This window comes from Pocillopora damicornis, chromosome 7 (assembly GCF_964200805.1).
Source record: "Pocillopora damicornis chromosome 7, jaPocDami1.2, whole genome shotgun sequence".
Taxonomy (NCBI): domain Eukaryota; kingdom Metazoa; phylum Cnidaria; class Anthozoa; order Scleractinia; family Pocilloporidae; genus Pocillopora; species Pocillopora damicornis.
Window position 1 is genome coordinate 24,461,441 of NC_142676.1, and position 13,690 is coordinate 24,475,130.

A 13,690-nucleotide genomic window follows, 5' to 3' on the forward strand; every position below is an offset into this window, starting at 1 on the left:
CCCGGCATATCAACTCTTCACCCCGATTTTACTGTATTTCAAAAAGAAACTAAAAAATGGGGTGAATTTTGTAAATTTAACATACTAAGCGCTTTGTCCTATACCCGGAATATCAACTCTTCACCCCGCTTTTACTGTATTTCAAAGGAGAAACTAAAAAATGGGGTGAATTTTGTGAATTTAACATACTAAGCGCTATGTCCTATACCCGGAATATCAACTCTTCACCCCGATTTTACTGTATTTCAAAGAGAAACTAAAAAATGGGATGAATTTTGTGAATTTAACATACTAAGCGCTATGTCCTATACCCGGCATACCAACTCTTCACCCCGATTTTACTGTATTTCAAAAAGAAACTAAAAAATGGGGTGAATTTTGTAAATTTAACATACTAAGCGCTATGTTCTATACCTGGCTAACCAACTATTCACCTCGATTTTACTGTATTTCAAAAAGAAACTAAAAAATGGGGTGGATTTTGTGAATTTAACATACTAAGCGCTATGTCCTATACCTGGCTAACCAACTATTCACCTCGATTTTACTGTATTTCAAAAAGATACTAAAAAATGGGGTGAATTTTGTGAATTTAACACACTAAGCGCTATATCGTATATCCGGCATATCAACTCTTCGCCCCGATTTTACTCTATTTCAAAAAGAGGCTGAAAAATGGGGTAGACACAAAAACAGACTGAAAAATGGGGTGAATTTAGTGAATTCAAGGGCTTTCCAGCACTGTCTGCAATTTTCAAGGACTTTTAAGGTCGTGAATTTTTTTTATGACACTCAAGGATTTTCAAGGACTTTCAAGGTGAGTGCGAACCCTGTCACTATTGTATAGAGACGCATGGGGGCGTGGTGGACAAATTGTCACGGTATGCGCTGGACCAAAAAATATACCTTATGCCGGGTTAGCATGCACTGGGCCCAAAAAATTGCTCTTGTAAGGGCACTGCGTTATGTTCTTGGGCAAGACACTTAACCTTTACTATGCCTCTCTTCAGTCGGGTGATGATACATGGGAACCGGTGTATTAACTGCTGGGGGAGGGGGAGGGGGTGACCCTGAAATGGACTAGCATCCAGGGGAGAGTCGAAAACACTGGTCGTACTGTTAAGTATCTTCTGGAGACGTAGCATTGGAACATACATTGTCTTATGTACATCATACGCTAAAACGCATCAATAAGTTCATTTTAATATATCTCGGCTATCCTATTTATTGATATGTACAGTGATTTATTAGAGTGTGTAGTAGCAAGTGACAGTGGAGGATCCTTCGTTCCTATCCTAATCATGATTTTGTATTTAAAATAGAATATAAGTCAGCAAGATGTAACAGATTAGTATCGACTAAGAGAACACAGAATCATGAGAAAAGGAAACGATAAACAGACTTATGAATTACAACTTTGGTTATCTCATTCCATGCAAACTGCATTTTTTCTTTACAATAGGGAATTTACGCAACCACAACAGCGTTGGCAAGGAGAACATCGCTTAAGAGAAGGGGAGGAAGAACACTGCAGGGCAAAGACCTGCACATGTGTTTTGCAATCTGCTAAACTGTACAAAGAAACAACACGAATAACCTCAAATAAAGCTTTATGTCTTTGTCAGCACCATTCTATGAATGTAAATAGTTTCAAGAGTCTCAATGAAATTTCCAGAAGGAAAGGTTAGCCTCCCACGTTGCATTTTCGTTGTCGTCCTCTGTGTGGTTGCGTAACTTTACAGTGAACCGTTACATACACCTTATTGGATGGTTTAACATATAATACGCGCGGGTATTTTGCGAGTTGCGTAGCAAAACGAGCTAAATGTCCGGACGTATTACATGTTAAACCATCCAATAAGGGATTTATTATTTCATTATTGCGCTATTTTCTAGCATTTTGGCACCTAGTTTTTGAAATACAACCTCCATCGCCTGAGAATCTTATCGATCTTATGAAGCGTGCGCGAATGACGAAAACAACACAAACAAAAAGAATTAAATGTCCTCGCAAGTTTCCTTCTGTTGAGTTAAAAAAATGCGTTCCCGTCGAAAGGTCGTCGCTTAAAAGTCAAGCGTAAAGGACGTAAACAAGTCAATTTTGCTCCCTTTTGTCCAACCATTTTGTTGCTCTACGCTTTCCGTCCGTATTTGCTCTGTTCTAAAACAGTCAAACCGGGGCATTACAGGCTCATGATTTGCGCGTTCTCATGTCCAAATATGGTAAAATGGCGCAATAGTGGAATCATAATGTTTTCACTTTCTACTTCGTAACTGTCTCTCCCTGGACATTATTGTCCCGGGAGAGACAAACTTGTCGGGATGAAGGGCATCCTTTAAACCCTGCGTCTCCGAAAGGTTTTGTTTCGGCCGGGCAGTTTGCAGAGCTTCTCGTCGCGGTTGGATGTAAGCAGTCGGCCAGGCGACAAAACTCCCTTCTTCTACTTCCCCAGAATGGGTGGGATATTCTTGCCATGGCTCCACTTTTCCCTTTGACAAGATATCCTGTATCATCACTGCGGCCCATCCGGTTTTCAGTGCCAGGTCGTGTACCATGGCTTGAGCAGTTACAACACCCCGACAAACGAGTTTGTTGGAGTTGTCAAACAGCTCAACTTCATTACCTAAACCAGACAAAGAAGTATAAATTGAATTGACTGAATTGCTCAAATAAAATGCTAAGTATAGTGACTAAAAGACAGCAGTTTCCTATTGGTGTCACTATGATTGTCCAGTCAGATTAAAAGCCGGAAAAATCAAGTTCAAAAATATAAATATATAATTAAAAACAAACACACAGGAACACTGTGAAAATCTGTAATGCTGGAGGATTACGGACCGCTAATTAACCAATCAGAGCACGTGTACTATCGCAGCCATATAATAATGTGTTGTATTGTATTGAGGTGATTGTAACCCACAAATTATTGGATTGTAATGAGATGATTGTAACCCACAAATTATTGGATTGTATTGAGGTGATTGTAACCCACAAATTATTGGATTGTAATGAGATGATAATGTAATACAAAAATTAATTTAGATTGTATTGCAATTATCGTAACCCAGGTCCATGGTCCACTGTTGTGGACCCAGTCCATGTACCACCTTGTCAGGGACTGTGACAGCAGTTTCCTATTGGTGTCACTATGATTGTCCAGTCAGATTAAAAGCCAGAAAAATCAAGTTCAAAAATATAAATATATAATTAAAAACAAACACACAGGAACACTGTGAAAATCTGTAATTACCGGAGGATTACGGACCGCTAATTAACCAATCAGAGCACGTGTACTATCGCAGCCATATAATAATGTGTTGTATTGTATTGAGGTGATTGTAACCCACAAATTATTGGATTGTAATGAGATGATTGTAACCCACAAATTATTGGATTGTATTGAGGTGATTGTAACCCACAAATTATTGGATTGTATTGAGATGATAATGTAATACAAAAATTAATTTAGATTGTATTGCAATTATCGTAACCCAGGTCCATGGTCCACTGTTGTGGACCCAGTCCATGTACCACCTTGTCAGGGACTGTGAAGGTTCATGGACCATATCACTGATGGGCATGATCCCATTGGACTACTCTGGCCTGATAGGCTACTTTGAGCCTGATTTTCTTTTAACACACTGCGATTCCTGCAGTTTATACGTATAAGATGCTTGCATTCAGACTGGATTCCTTATCAGTATTGGCAAGTGTTTCTTAAAGCTAATGTTTTCTACAATGAATCCAAGTGAACAGCACTTTGTCTTTTGCATCCCAAAAGCTATATTATAACTATACTCTTTCCATCTTATCGTACTTGCCATGGAATCATTATTGTTTGAAAAGTAATAAGTGAAAAACTTTAGGAAATACTAAGACTTCAATTGCCAGCAAAATCCTTAAAATACATAAGGTATAGAAGGAAGCATATATAATGGTTGGATTGCAATGAGATGACTGTAACCCACAAACCATTGAATTGTACTGAGATGATCCACAAATTATTGGATTGTAATAAAATGATTGTAATCCACAAATTATTGAATTGTAATGAGATGATTGTAATCCAAAAATTATTTACGTAATAACCATGTGCACCATGCGCAATGGCTTTACTGTAAAATTCCAGACTGAGGGATGAAATGTTTGCTTTATGGACTGAGCCTCTGGGTACAGTCCATAAAGCAAAAATTCAGCCCGAAGTCTGTTAAGTTATTTATTATATGCCTTCACATAGGCAAAGCAAGCGGAATAGAGAGAACATCTACATTGCCTATCATTTACGTCACAATTTCATCAGGGTAATAAACTTATGAAGAAAATCTTCTTCAGAACTCATATTTAAAGAAGAGATACATGTTTTGTTCAATGTTCAATTTTGTCTTTTTTCAACGAAGTTTCTTTCAGGGAAAGTCACTAAGTTCACTATGTTTTGTGGGGGGAAAAATCTGTAATGCCCATAAGCAATTACCGGGGGATTCTGGACCCCTAATTAACCAATCAGAGTGCACGTACTATCGCAGCCATATAATAATGGATTGTAATGAGATGATTGTAACCCACAAATTATTGCATTGTAAGGAAATAATTGTAATCCACACATTTTTGGATTGTTATGAGATAATAGCATTCACAAATGATTGAATTTAAATTAGATAATTGTAATCCACAAATTATTGGATGGTGATGAGATGATTGTAACCCATAAATTATTGGATTGTAATGCAAATATTGTAATCCACAAATAGTTGGATTGTAATGAGATGAATGTAATCCACATTTTGGTTTTGTCCTCGGGTACCGGTACACAAGAGCCGATACAAAAGACCAAAAAATACATAACAGCTAACCAATGACTCCTAAACAAAGAAAATACAATGGTTATTCCTTCACGCACCGGTACAGCACCGGTGCACGAGGACAACTAGACAGTTCATCAGTTATCTGGAATGCGATGGATCGTTGTGGGACTATATATTAATACACATAAACATGCTAAATGTGACTTTATTTGTAGATTGGAATTTTTATTTTCAGTTCTTTAAATGACAATAATCTTAAATATAAAATAACTGTCATGATATTCATTGTAACTGATGGCGAGATGACTGTTAAGCCGCACATGCATGAATCACTATTGTGAATACTGGTACTTGTAGCCCGCAAATAAATGGCTCCATTAATTTAAATGAGATGCACGATTACTGGTTTATAAAATATTGTGATGGTTTGCTTACCTATCGACCCGTGAATTTTTGAGAGGTAAATAAAGGCTTAGAAATATTTATAACTTATCGATCATATCCGATCATCAAATCATCAGACAAGTGCCTCGAACATTAAACAAAGTAGAATACCTTTTATTATTAGTGATACTCACCTTGAAAATGATCGATAAACCAAATTTACGACCAGAAAGGTGTCGGCTAATTGCACAGATAAAGCGTGTGAGCTTGCAAATAAAGGGAAAATATATCTCTTCTGAATCGATCGATCCGAATTAGCGCGCCAGTGATACGTAGATTACACACGACACTTTAGCTACTCATTCACCCCTCCCCCAGGTCTAGATTTGTCAATAGGTCTATCCCGATTACAATGCATTAATTTACTGGTTACAACGTCATTACAAGTCCAGTAGTTACTGGGTTACAACGTAAGGAACGGGTGAACTGTTGCAGGTCCCTCTGAAAGCCGCTGACCACCAGTAGCCATTTTAATTCAATTGATTACTCATCAAACTTTACTCACAGAGCATGGCTCACAGGTTTTGTTCTGTGTTGCGAACGATCAGCAGAGATCCCCGAATATTTGTCCACCGTCAAAAGCTTCATTTCAGTCCTGTATTATTATCACGAAGCATGGTAAGCTATGTATTTTGAGCAGTCATCGCGTTCGTGCAAAACTAGAGAAATATTCTCCTACAAATTACGCGCGCTCCTTCTGAAGTTATATTTGAAACGAGTGGCTTTACATTTGAGGAGATAGTTTAGCTGTAAATCAAAGAAAACGCCTCATTTGATTTAGTTTTTCTTTCTTTCTGTCTCCTGTTCATTTGAAAATATGTCGTTTTCTAATGAGGAGTTTCCTCTTCGTCACTCCCCGGAGTGTTAGAGTTAATATATATTTAATGAAAATACTTTATATATTTGTGGCCAACAGGCTTCAAGAATTGAGACTGACAGTTTTGGAGAAATAGAAGTTCCAGCTGATAAATACTACGGAGCGCAGACAGCGAGATCAAAACTGAATTTTCCTATTGGTGATGAAACTGAACATATGCCAGTATGTTGATCTGATCGTACCTCTCTTATAAATGACATCTCGTTCTAGAGTATATTGTATAAATTACTTTAGACCAATGAACTTTGCCAGTGTATACCTTTTACTAACCTAGTTCGAGGTCTGTATTATAAAGTACAGACAAAATTTTGTTCTGCTTATATTTGTGGCCCAAGCGCAAATCAGGTCATAAAATTAAGCAGAAAAACCAAGGTTCTCTAATTTACATTACGGACCAGAAAACGCGGTTAGTAAGATATTTATTATCTCTACGTTTAAGAAGAGGGGAAGTTTTCAATTGAAACAAACTTTTGAATTTAGCGGGTTTTGCAGTAAAATGTGACCTGCAAAATTGACCAAACATTGCCCATGTACTAACTGAAAGATCTCATAATGAATTCTCGCTTCTCCAATGTTAGTAAAAGTATTACTTTAAGAAATTGTCTGTCTAGGAACACTTTTCATCATTTAACAAGAATGATTCAGAGAGAATGTATTAAAAAAAGGTAGGTAATATTTTTTAACCATGAGCTATTACAACTGGGCATCATTCAACAAAATGTAATAATGGGAAATCATTTGGTTACTGGTAATTCTCAGTGTATTGTTGTTTTTGTCTTTTTTCTGATAGGCTCCAGTGATTCGTGCATTTGGTTTCTTGAAGAAGGCAGCTGCAGAGGTCAATAAGGAGTTTGGTTTGGATGCAAGTGTAGCTGATAACATCATGAAAGCAGCAGATGAGGTACAAAACACTGGATTAACCCTTCAACCCCTAAGAGGGACTAACATCTAATTTCTCCTTACAATGTCACACTTGAATTACACATTAAGGTGACGAGAATAAAAGAAATGATCACCAAGTAAAGAAGTTCCCAATTATTAACAATTTTTCCTTGTCAGTACCTCAGGAAATGTATATAGAGATTAGTATGGAGAATATATATATTGATGTTGGAGAATATATGTATTGATGGTTAATATGGTCGTGGAATCTAAATAATATTGAAAAGGTGAAAACTTCATTCAGTACCCCCTGGGTTTGGGTCTTGGGTGGATAATAGGGTTGAATTCTTGAGCAAGACACGTAGCTGTCGCAGTGCCTCTTTTCATCCAGGAATTTAAAACCAGCATCTGTCACCTGTCAGGGGAACTTGGTGAATTGCTGGGAAATAATCTGCTGTAAACTAGGATCCCTCTGATGGGAAGAAAAATGCCTCTGGTTGTATTACTTTTGGATGATATTACAGACAAATTGAGATATGCTCAAGCAGTGTGGCTATCTTATGTTACTCACTCCAACAAAGCTGCAAATTTGTGGAGTTATAATTGATAAATATTAAAGGTATTAATTGGAGCATCTTTGATTCCAGGTGATATCTGGGAAGCTGAAGGACCATTTTCCCTTAGTTGTTTGGCAGACAGGTTCTGGGACACAGTCCAACATGAATGTTAATGAAGTGATCAGTAATCGTGCCATTGAGCTGATGGGTGGCGAGATGGGATCAAAAAAACCTGTCCATCCTAATGATCATGTCAACAAAAGCCAGGTCAGAGGCTTATTTTAGTTTGCTTAATATTAGGGTGGGGAGAAGGAGAGAATCCTCATATAGAATGATGTCAAAGTGCAAAGTTTTTACAAATCATGAGGGGCTACACATCTTTCTCAATGATGTGATTCATCTGGTGGCTTACCCTTCAGAATGTTCCCATGATTTCAATTAACTTTGCAATGGGAGGGGGGAGGGAGAGAGAGAGAGAGAGAGAGAGAGAGAGATATTCATCTGGTGGCTTACCCTTCAGAATGTTCCCATGATTTCAATTAACTTTGCAATGGGAGGGGGGAGGGGGGGAGGGGGGGGAGGAGAGAAGAGAGAAAGGCAGGGATCCAGGTGGCCTTATGATCGTTGACTGTGTTGTGTCTCCATATTTTTTTCATGATCACTGTAACCAATAAAAATAGCTCCTCTATGTTTTAATAACAATATTTTTCTCTCTGATTACAGAGCTCTAATGACACATTTCCAACGGCAATGCATATAGCAGCAGCAATGGAGGTGCATGAACGTCTCTTACCAGGACTAAGAAAGCTTCATGGTGCACTTCAGGCTAAGAGCACAGATTTTAAGGATCTTGTTAAGATTGGTAGAACACATACACAGGTGAATTGTCTGATCATGTGTCTTAACAGACCGCAATTGTGTCACATGCTAATTACCTTTTACAGCTCAGTGGAAATCCTCATGCTTTCTCTTCCTTTGTTTTCCTCTGTTAACCCCCTTCACTCCCAAGATCTGATTATCAATTCTCCCCTCTAGCTGCTACACATTTCTCTGTAAACTATTTACAAGAATTTGGTGTAAGATCAAAGCAATGAATTCTACCTGATAAGTTTGAGGATCCTCATAACTTGTTTTCTGAAAAATTTACAGATATTGGAGGAAGAAGCTACGTGTTAATCACTTTTAAAAATCATGAACATTATCAACTTCTCATGGAAAGAATCCCAATGAAATTTCTCCCATAGCCCTGGTCAATATACAGTGAGTTGCATAGCATATGAACAATGTGTTGATTATCAGTGGAGGATTTGATTAATCATCACCTTTTACATGTTTTCATTTTTACAGGATGCCACGCCCATAACTTTAGGCCAAGAATTCAGTGGTTATGTTAAACAGATAGAGTATGGTATTTCAAGGGTGGAGGGCACCCTTACAAGAGTATATGAGCTGGCTATTGGTGGAACGGCTGTGGGCACAGGACTGAACACAAGAATAGGATTTGCTGAAAAGATGTCAGCTAAGATTGCAGAGTACACTAAGCTACCATTCACAAGGTGTGAATTAGACAGTTGATTTGGAATAAATATATTACTCTAAGTACTGTTTTGTATATGTAATCACATGAGGCCAAGTACTATTAAGGATTAATTGCACGAGAGTTTTCAAAATTTTCCAAAATTGCCCGAGTCGCGAAGCGACGAGGGCAATTTGGAAAATTTTGAAAACTCAAGTGCAATTAATCCTTAATAGTACGAGGTCTCATGGGATTACTTGTTTATCAATAAAGGGCAAAATTTATACAAAGGAAAATCACGCGCGCAGTCTATTTTTATCTGGGAAGCAACGGATTAGCAATGCAACGGATTAGCCAATCATTAACAGGTAATCATGCCCTCTCTTGATTACTAAAAATCCCTCGATTAAGAAAGAATGCCCTCTCTCTCAACCAATCAGCGCTCAGTAATTTTGCTCTTTATTGATAAATGATATAATCAAAATGTTTAGGATTGTTAATTTGTAAGTTATGAAAAGCAGTTACTATTTGGCATGTAGCTTCATGTAGTTATGAATTTTTTTATTTATTTTATTGCTTTGCACCTTATTTTTAAGAGATGATGTAATTTCAGAACAAACAATTTTAATTAGTGGGCCATCATTTTTTGAAAAAACAGTTTTTTCTTTAATTTACTTTAATCTTGAACACCAATACTTTACTTTAATCTTGAACACCAACAAGACTTTATGCAATTATTCAAATTATTATCTTCTTTGTTTCCTTTAGTGCACCGAACAAATTTGAAGCCCTTGCAGCTCACGATGCCATGGTAGAGCTTCATGGAGCACTCAATGTGATCGCTTGTAGTTTGATGAAGATTGCAAATGATATCAGGTTTTTAGGCTCAGGTCCTCGCTGTGGATTGGGTGAGCTGACACTTCCTGAGAATGAACCTGGGAGCAGTATCATGCCAGGTAACGATACAATTCATAACACTAAAGTACTGAACTGTTTCACTCATACAGAATCACACAGGGTTCACTGAATCCTGAGCAGGTATGATAAAACTGTTCGGCAGTGGTGGCTCTCTATTGGTTACAGAGAAACCCTTAACATTACTTTTACCCTGCTTCATGTACAGTGTACATGTATCAGTTTATATTAATGCTCTTCCCCCCTAGAGGCCAATTGAAAATGTTTTGCTTACCCGAGGTGGTGCTTAGAGCACTTTCCTATTGTGTGTTGTTAACCGCAGCCAAGGTAATCACAACAGCCAATCAGAAGAAAGGAAAATACCCTTAAGAACCAATGAAAATTCAAAGTGAAAACAAGCAAATTTCCTTAACATAAGAAAGAGGGTGTGGCCAACTCGTAATTGGTTCAAGTTTTGCATCTAATTGGTTGAGTGGCACAAGTTTTCTAGACCAATTACTGAGGGAAGTTAATCTAAAACCAATATAATCCTGGCTTGCATTCAACATTCCATCAAAAATTGAGTAAGGAATATAATAACTTTTTTACAAGTTTCCTCTTTTGTTTTTAGGCAAGGTTAACCCAACCCAGTGTGAGGCCATCACCATGGTTGCAGCTCAAGTCATTGGCAACCAAACAGCTGTGTCAGTTGGTGGAAGTAATGGTCATTTTGAATTGAACGTCTTCAAGCCAATGATAATCAGAAATGTTCTGCAGTCAACACGGCTTATTGGAGATGCATGTGTAGCCTTTACAGATAACTGCATTGTGGGAATTCAAGCTAATGTGGATAGAATCAACCAGTTGCGTGACGAGTCACTCATGTTAGTGACAGCATTGAACCCTCATATTGGTTATGACAATGCTGCTAAGATTGCAAAGAAAGCTCACAAAGAAGGCACAACTTTGAAGGGAGCTGCCATAAGCCTGGGATTGTTAACAGAAGAACAGTTTGCTCAGTGGGTGAGACCAGAGGACATGTTAGGACCAAAGTGAAAAATATTTAACATTGGTGGGACATGATTTGAAGCAAAATGAAAAACCTCAAGTTTTCAACTCATTTTTTCCAACTTTTACTAGGTTTTAAGACAATTTAACAATTTGTGCGAGTTATCAAGTTTACAACTGAGCTAATTTCAAAGCATTTGCCATGAAACTTCTTTTGCAATCCAGATGCAGTATTGGTAATCCATTTAATTTAAAGACAATACAAATAAATGTACACGTACATGCTGTTCTTCAAATTAAATGCCAACTATTCCAGTGCAGTGAAATTACACAAAGGGGTGACTTCAAAATTAAAGTACCTAGCTGAGAGTTGCACAAAAAGAACACCTCCCAGAAACGTAATGTGTTTAATTGGGCCAAGCTGTGTTGTGGATTTGGGTTGTATTTTTAATGTTATTCTGCAATTTGTGAAACACAGCAGCTGTGACTTGGTGGTTAGGCAAGAAAGTAAATTTGCTGTTTCATCAACCAAGTTTTTCATCTGTTTACAAAAACAACTTTAAAAATTAAAAATACATTTACTTTTCTAGTCCCTTCTCACTTGTACTTCAGAGTATTTTTATCATTTTACCTTGTTTTTAACTCTTTAACTCCCATGAGTGACCAAGACAGAATTTCTCCTTACAATATCATTACAATATCAACCAGATAAGTGACAAGAATAACAAAAAATATCAAATTGGGGATAATTAGTTGATCAAATACTAAATTCTCTGAACTAACACCATAAGAATTGTATTGTTGACAGTAAGGAGAATAAAAAATTTGATCAGGGGGTTAAAGCATGTTACTACAGAGTATTCCAAACAGGGTGTCATTATGGAATGGAGGCCTTCATCAGGGTATAAATTCATGGTGGTAGGTCCATAATTATGTGGTATTATTCACAATCAATCCCTCCCCCTACCACATGGATCCAATCCAAATGGACTTTCCCACCAATAGCATAGCTCCATTTTTAGTAAGTAAACACACACAACCCACAATTCCTTCAATCGCTCTGACAAAGGGCTGACACTCAAAACATCAGCTTTTCAACTCTTTACAGTGTCCAATTTACTCTTTCAACTCAGTTGATAATACTAAATGACCCTGTTCTACTCTCCCATCAACACAACACCACAGTTTCTTTAGAAACTTGCCCCCTTTATTCATTTGATTTTCTATTAGCTTAGAATACCACCATACATATGTAACAACTCAGTGCTATGGATTGTACTTTGTAAAAAAGATTAGTTTGTTCTTTGAATTGAGTTGGCTTCAAAAGATAACTGTACCATGTCTGTACTCTGCTGGGAGCTAAGGTACAAGCATACATTTTGCATTTCAGGATTGCAACACAGGGTTATATGTGCACAAGACCCTCCTGAAAGTGACATTCACATTTCAGTGATTTATGTCTCTTCCTCAGCTCACAGGAAAGTTAGTTTTTGGCTTCTATTTTTCTTGCCCACAAAGAAATTATCTCTATAAATTTTCTCCCTGCTCAGTTACTGGCCATTACTGGCATCATCTGAAAGCGCATTGTATAGCACTCTGATGCTCAAGGTGCAGTTTGAACAACATACAATGTTGTGTCCATTTTCCAAATCACTCTCACTTATCACATACTCTCCACTGCAGCGACACACACTTGAATAACTCTCTGTATCTGAAACAAAGTAAAATAATTTTCACTTGGCAGGTGCACTGCATGCACTGTGTTGCAACTACAATCAGTGGCATTTTTAGAATATTAAATTATGCATCAAATGACTACACCCAATGGGTTATTTACACAAGGTTCAACCCAAACCAAGGTTTTACGCAACCAGTGGGTCTTGGGCTTTAAGAGGGTTGATTTTATTAAATAGATGTCCCTCCATTGTCAGCTTTCAGCCCTCTCGATGCCGTTCATAAAAATAAATTTTCAAATAAAAGGTTCAGCCAAGCTGAGGATTGTCCAGGATGCAGTTTTGTTAATCAACGGCTAGGCTTTGTCAATAAATAAATAATCAGTCCAATGAGATGTAAAATATACAGAATAGGGTACTGAAGACACTTACAAAGAAACACTCCTGTAACAGTATTTTGATCCATTTATTCTGTCTGCCTTTCCCCCACCCCCTCTCTCCTTAAAATTCTACAGCCCTTAAACATTGCTTCATGATGAAACACTGAAGATCATCCAGAGTAGTAAACTTCCTACTGGTAATCACTAACATAGCTTTTTTATATCTAAGTGAATGTCCAAGTTTGCTTCAAGTTGTTTCTTTAAATATTACCTTCATGATATTCCATGTCATCCAAATCTACTTCATCACTTACTGGCCAATCTTGTGACAAACCCTGTTCTATAAAATTAATGTAATGATCAAATAAGTATAATCCAAATCTAATGCTCAAAATATACTTTGAAAAAAATGTCCTTTCTTCTGTTAATGAAATAATCTAGGAACTGAATATGAGAGTTTTCTTCCCAGTAATGAACACTTCTTAATCAGTAGTGAAAACAAAGATTGAAAAATTCAGGCCCGTACAGAAATTGAATTCATGACCTCTGCGATACCAGTGCAGTGTCATACCAACTGAGCTAACAAGCCAATTGGGAGCTAGTCATTTTTTTGGTTTGTAATTATCCTAAGGACTGCCAGAATACTGGCAGATTAG

The 13,690-nt window shown here is 37.4% G+C and overlaps 2 protein-coding genes and 1 long non-coding RNA gene across 7 annotated transcripts in view; 1 reads left to right on the plus strand and 2 right to left on the minus strand.

The window, feature by feature from the left end:
• Positions 1-11,568, plus strand: part of LOC113667180 (fumarate hydratase, mitochondrial) — a 36,508-nt gene extending 24,940 nt beyond the window's left edge. For 3 of the 5 annotated variants that reach the window (XM_089212488.1, XM_089212487.1, XM_089212490.1), the window contains 8 exons: positions 5,755-5,865; positions 6,164-6,286; positions 6,915-7,025; positions 7,654-7,830; positions 8,287-8,442; positions 8,911-9,119; positions 9,848-10,035; positions 10,605-11,568. In XM_089212488.1, the coding sequence (XP_089068614.1) occupies positions 5,755-5,865; positions 6,164-6,286; positions 6,915-7,025; positions 7,654-7,830; positions 8,287-8,442; positions 8,911-9,119; positions 9,848-10,035; positions 10,605-11,029 (1,500 nt within the window). In that variant the 3' untranslated portion in view covers positions 11,030-11,568. The remainder of the gene's footprint in view (positions 1-5,754; positions 5,866-6,163; positions 6,287-6,914; positions 7,026-7,653; positions 7,831-8,286; positions 8,443-8,910; positions 9,120-9,847; positions 10,036-10,604) is intronic. The other 2 variants (XM_089212491.1, XM_089212492.1) reach the window with 2 other exon arrangements.
• Positions 2,001-5,556, minus strand: LOC149043270 (uncharacterized). The gene is made up of 2 exons (XR_016188488.1): positions 5,382-5,556; positions 2,001-2,624 (listed from the first exon to the last, which is right to left on the minus strand). It is a non-coding gene; the product is annotated as an uncharacterized LOC149043270 (long non-coding RNA).
• Positions 11,569-12,166: 598 nt separating the features above from the next.
• The window catches only part of LOC113667181 (DPH4 homolog), a 2,339-nt gene continuing 815 nt past the window's right edge, over positions 12,167-13,690 (minus strand). Inside the window, exons 3-4 of the mRNA XM_027182970.2 lie at positions 13,306-13,374; positions 12,167-12,692 (exon numbers count right to left, since the gene is read on the minus strand). Coding sequence (XP_027038771.2) covers positions 12,532-12,692; positions 13,306-13,374 — 230 coding nt within the window. The 3' untranslated portion in view covers positions 12,167-12,531. The remainder of the gene's footprint in view (positions 12,693-13,305; positions 13,375-13,690) is intronic.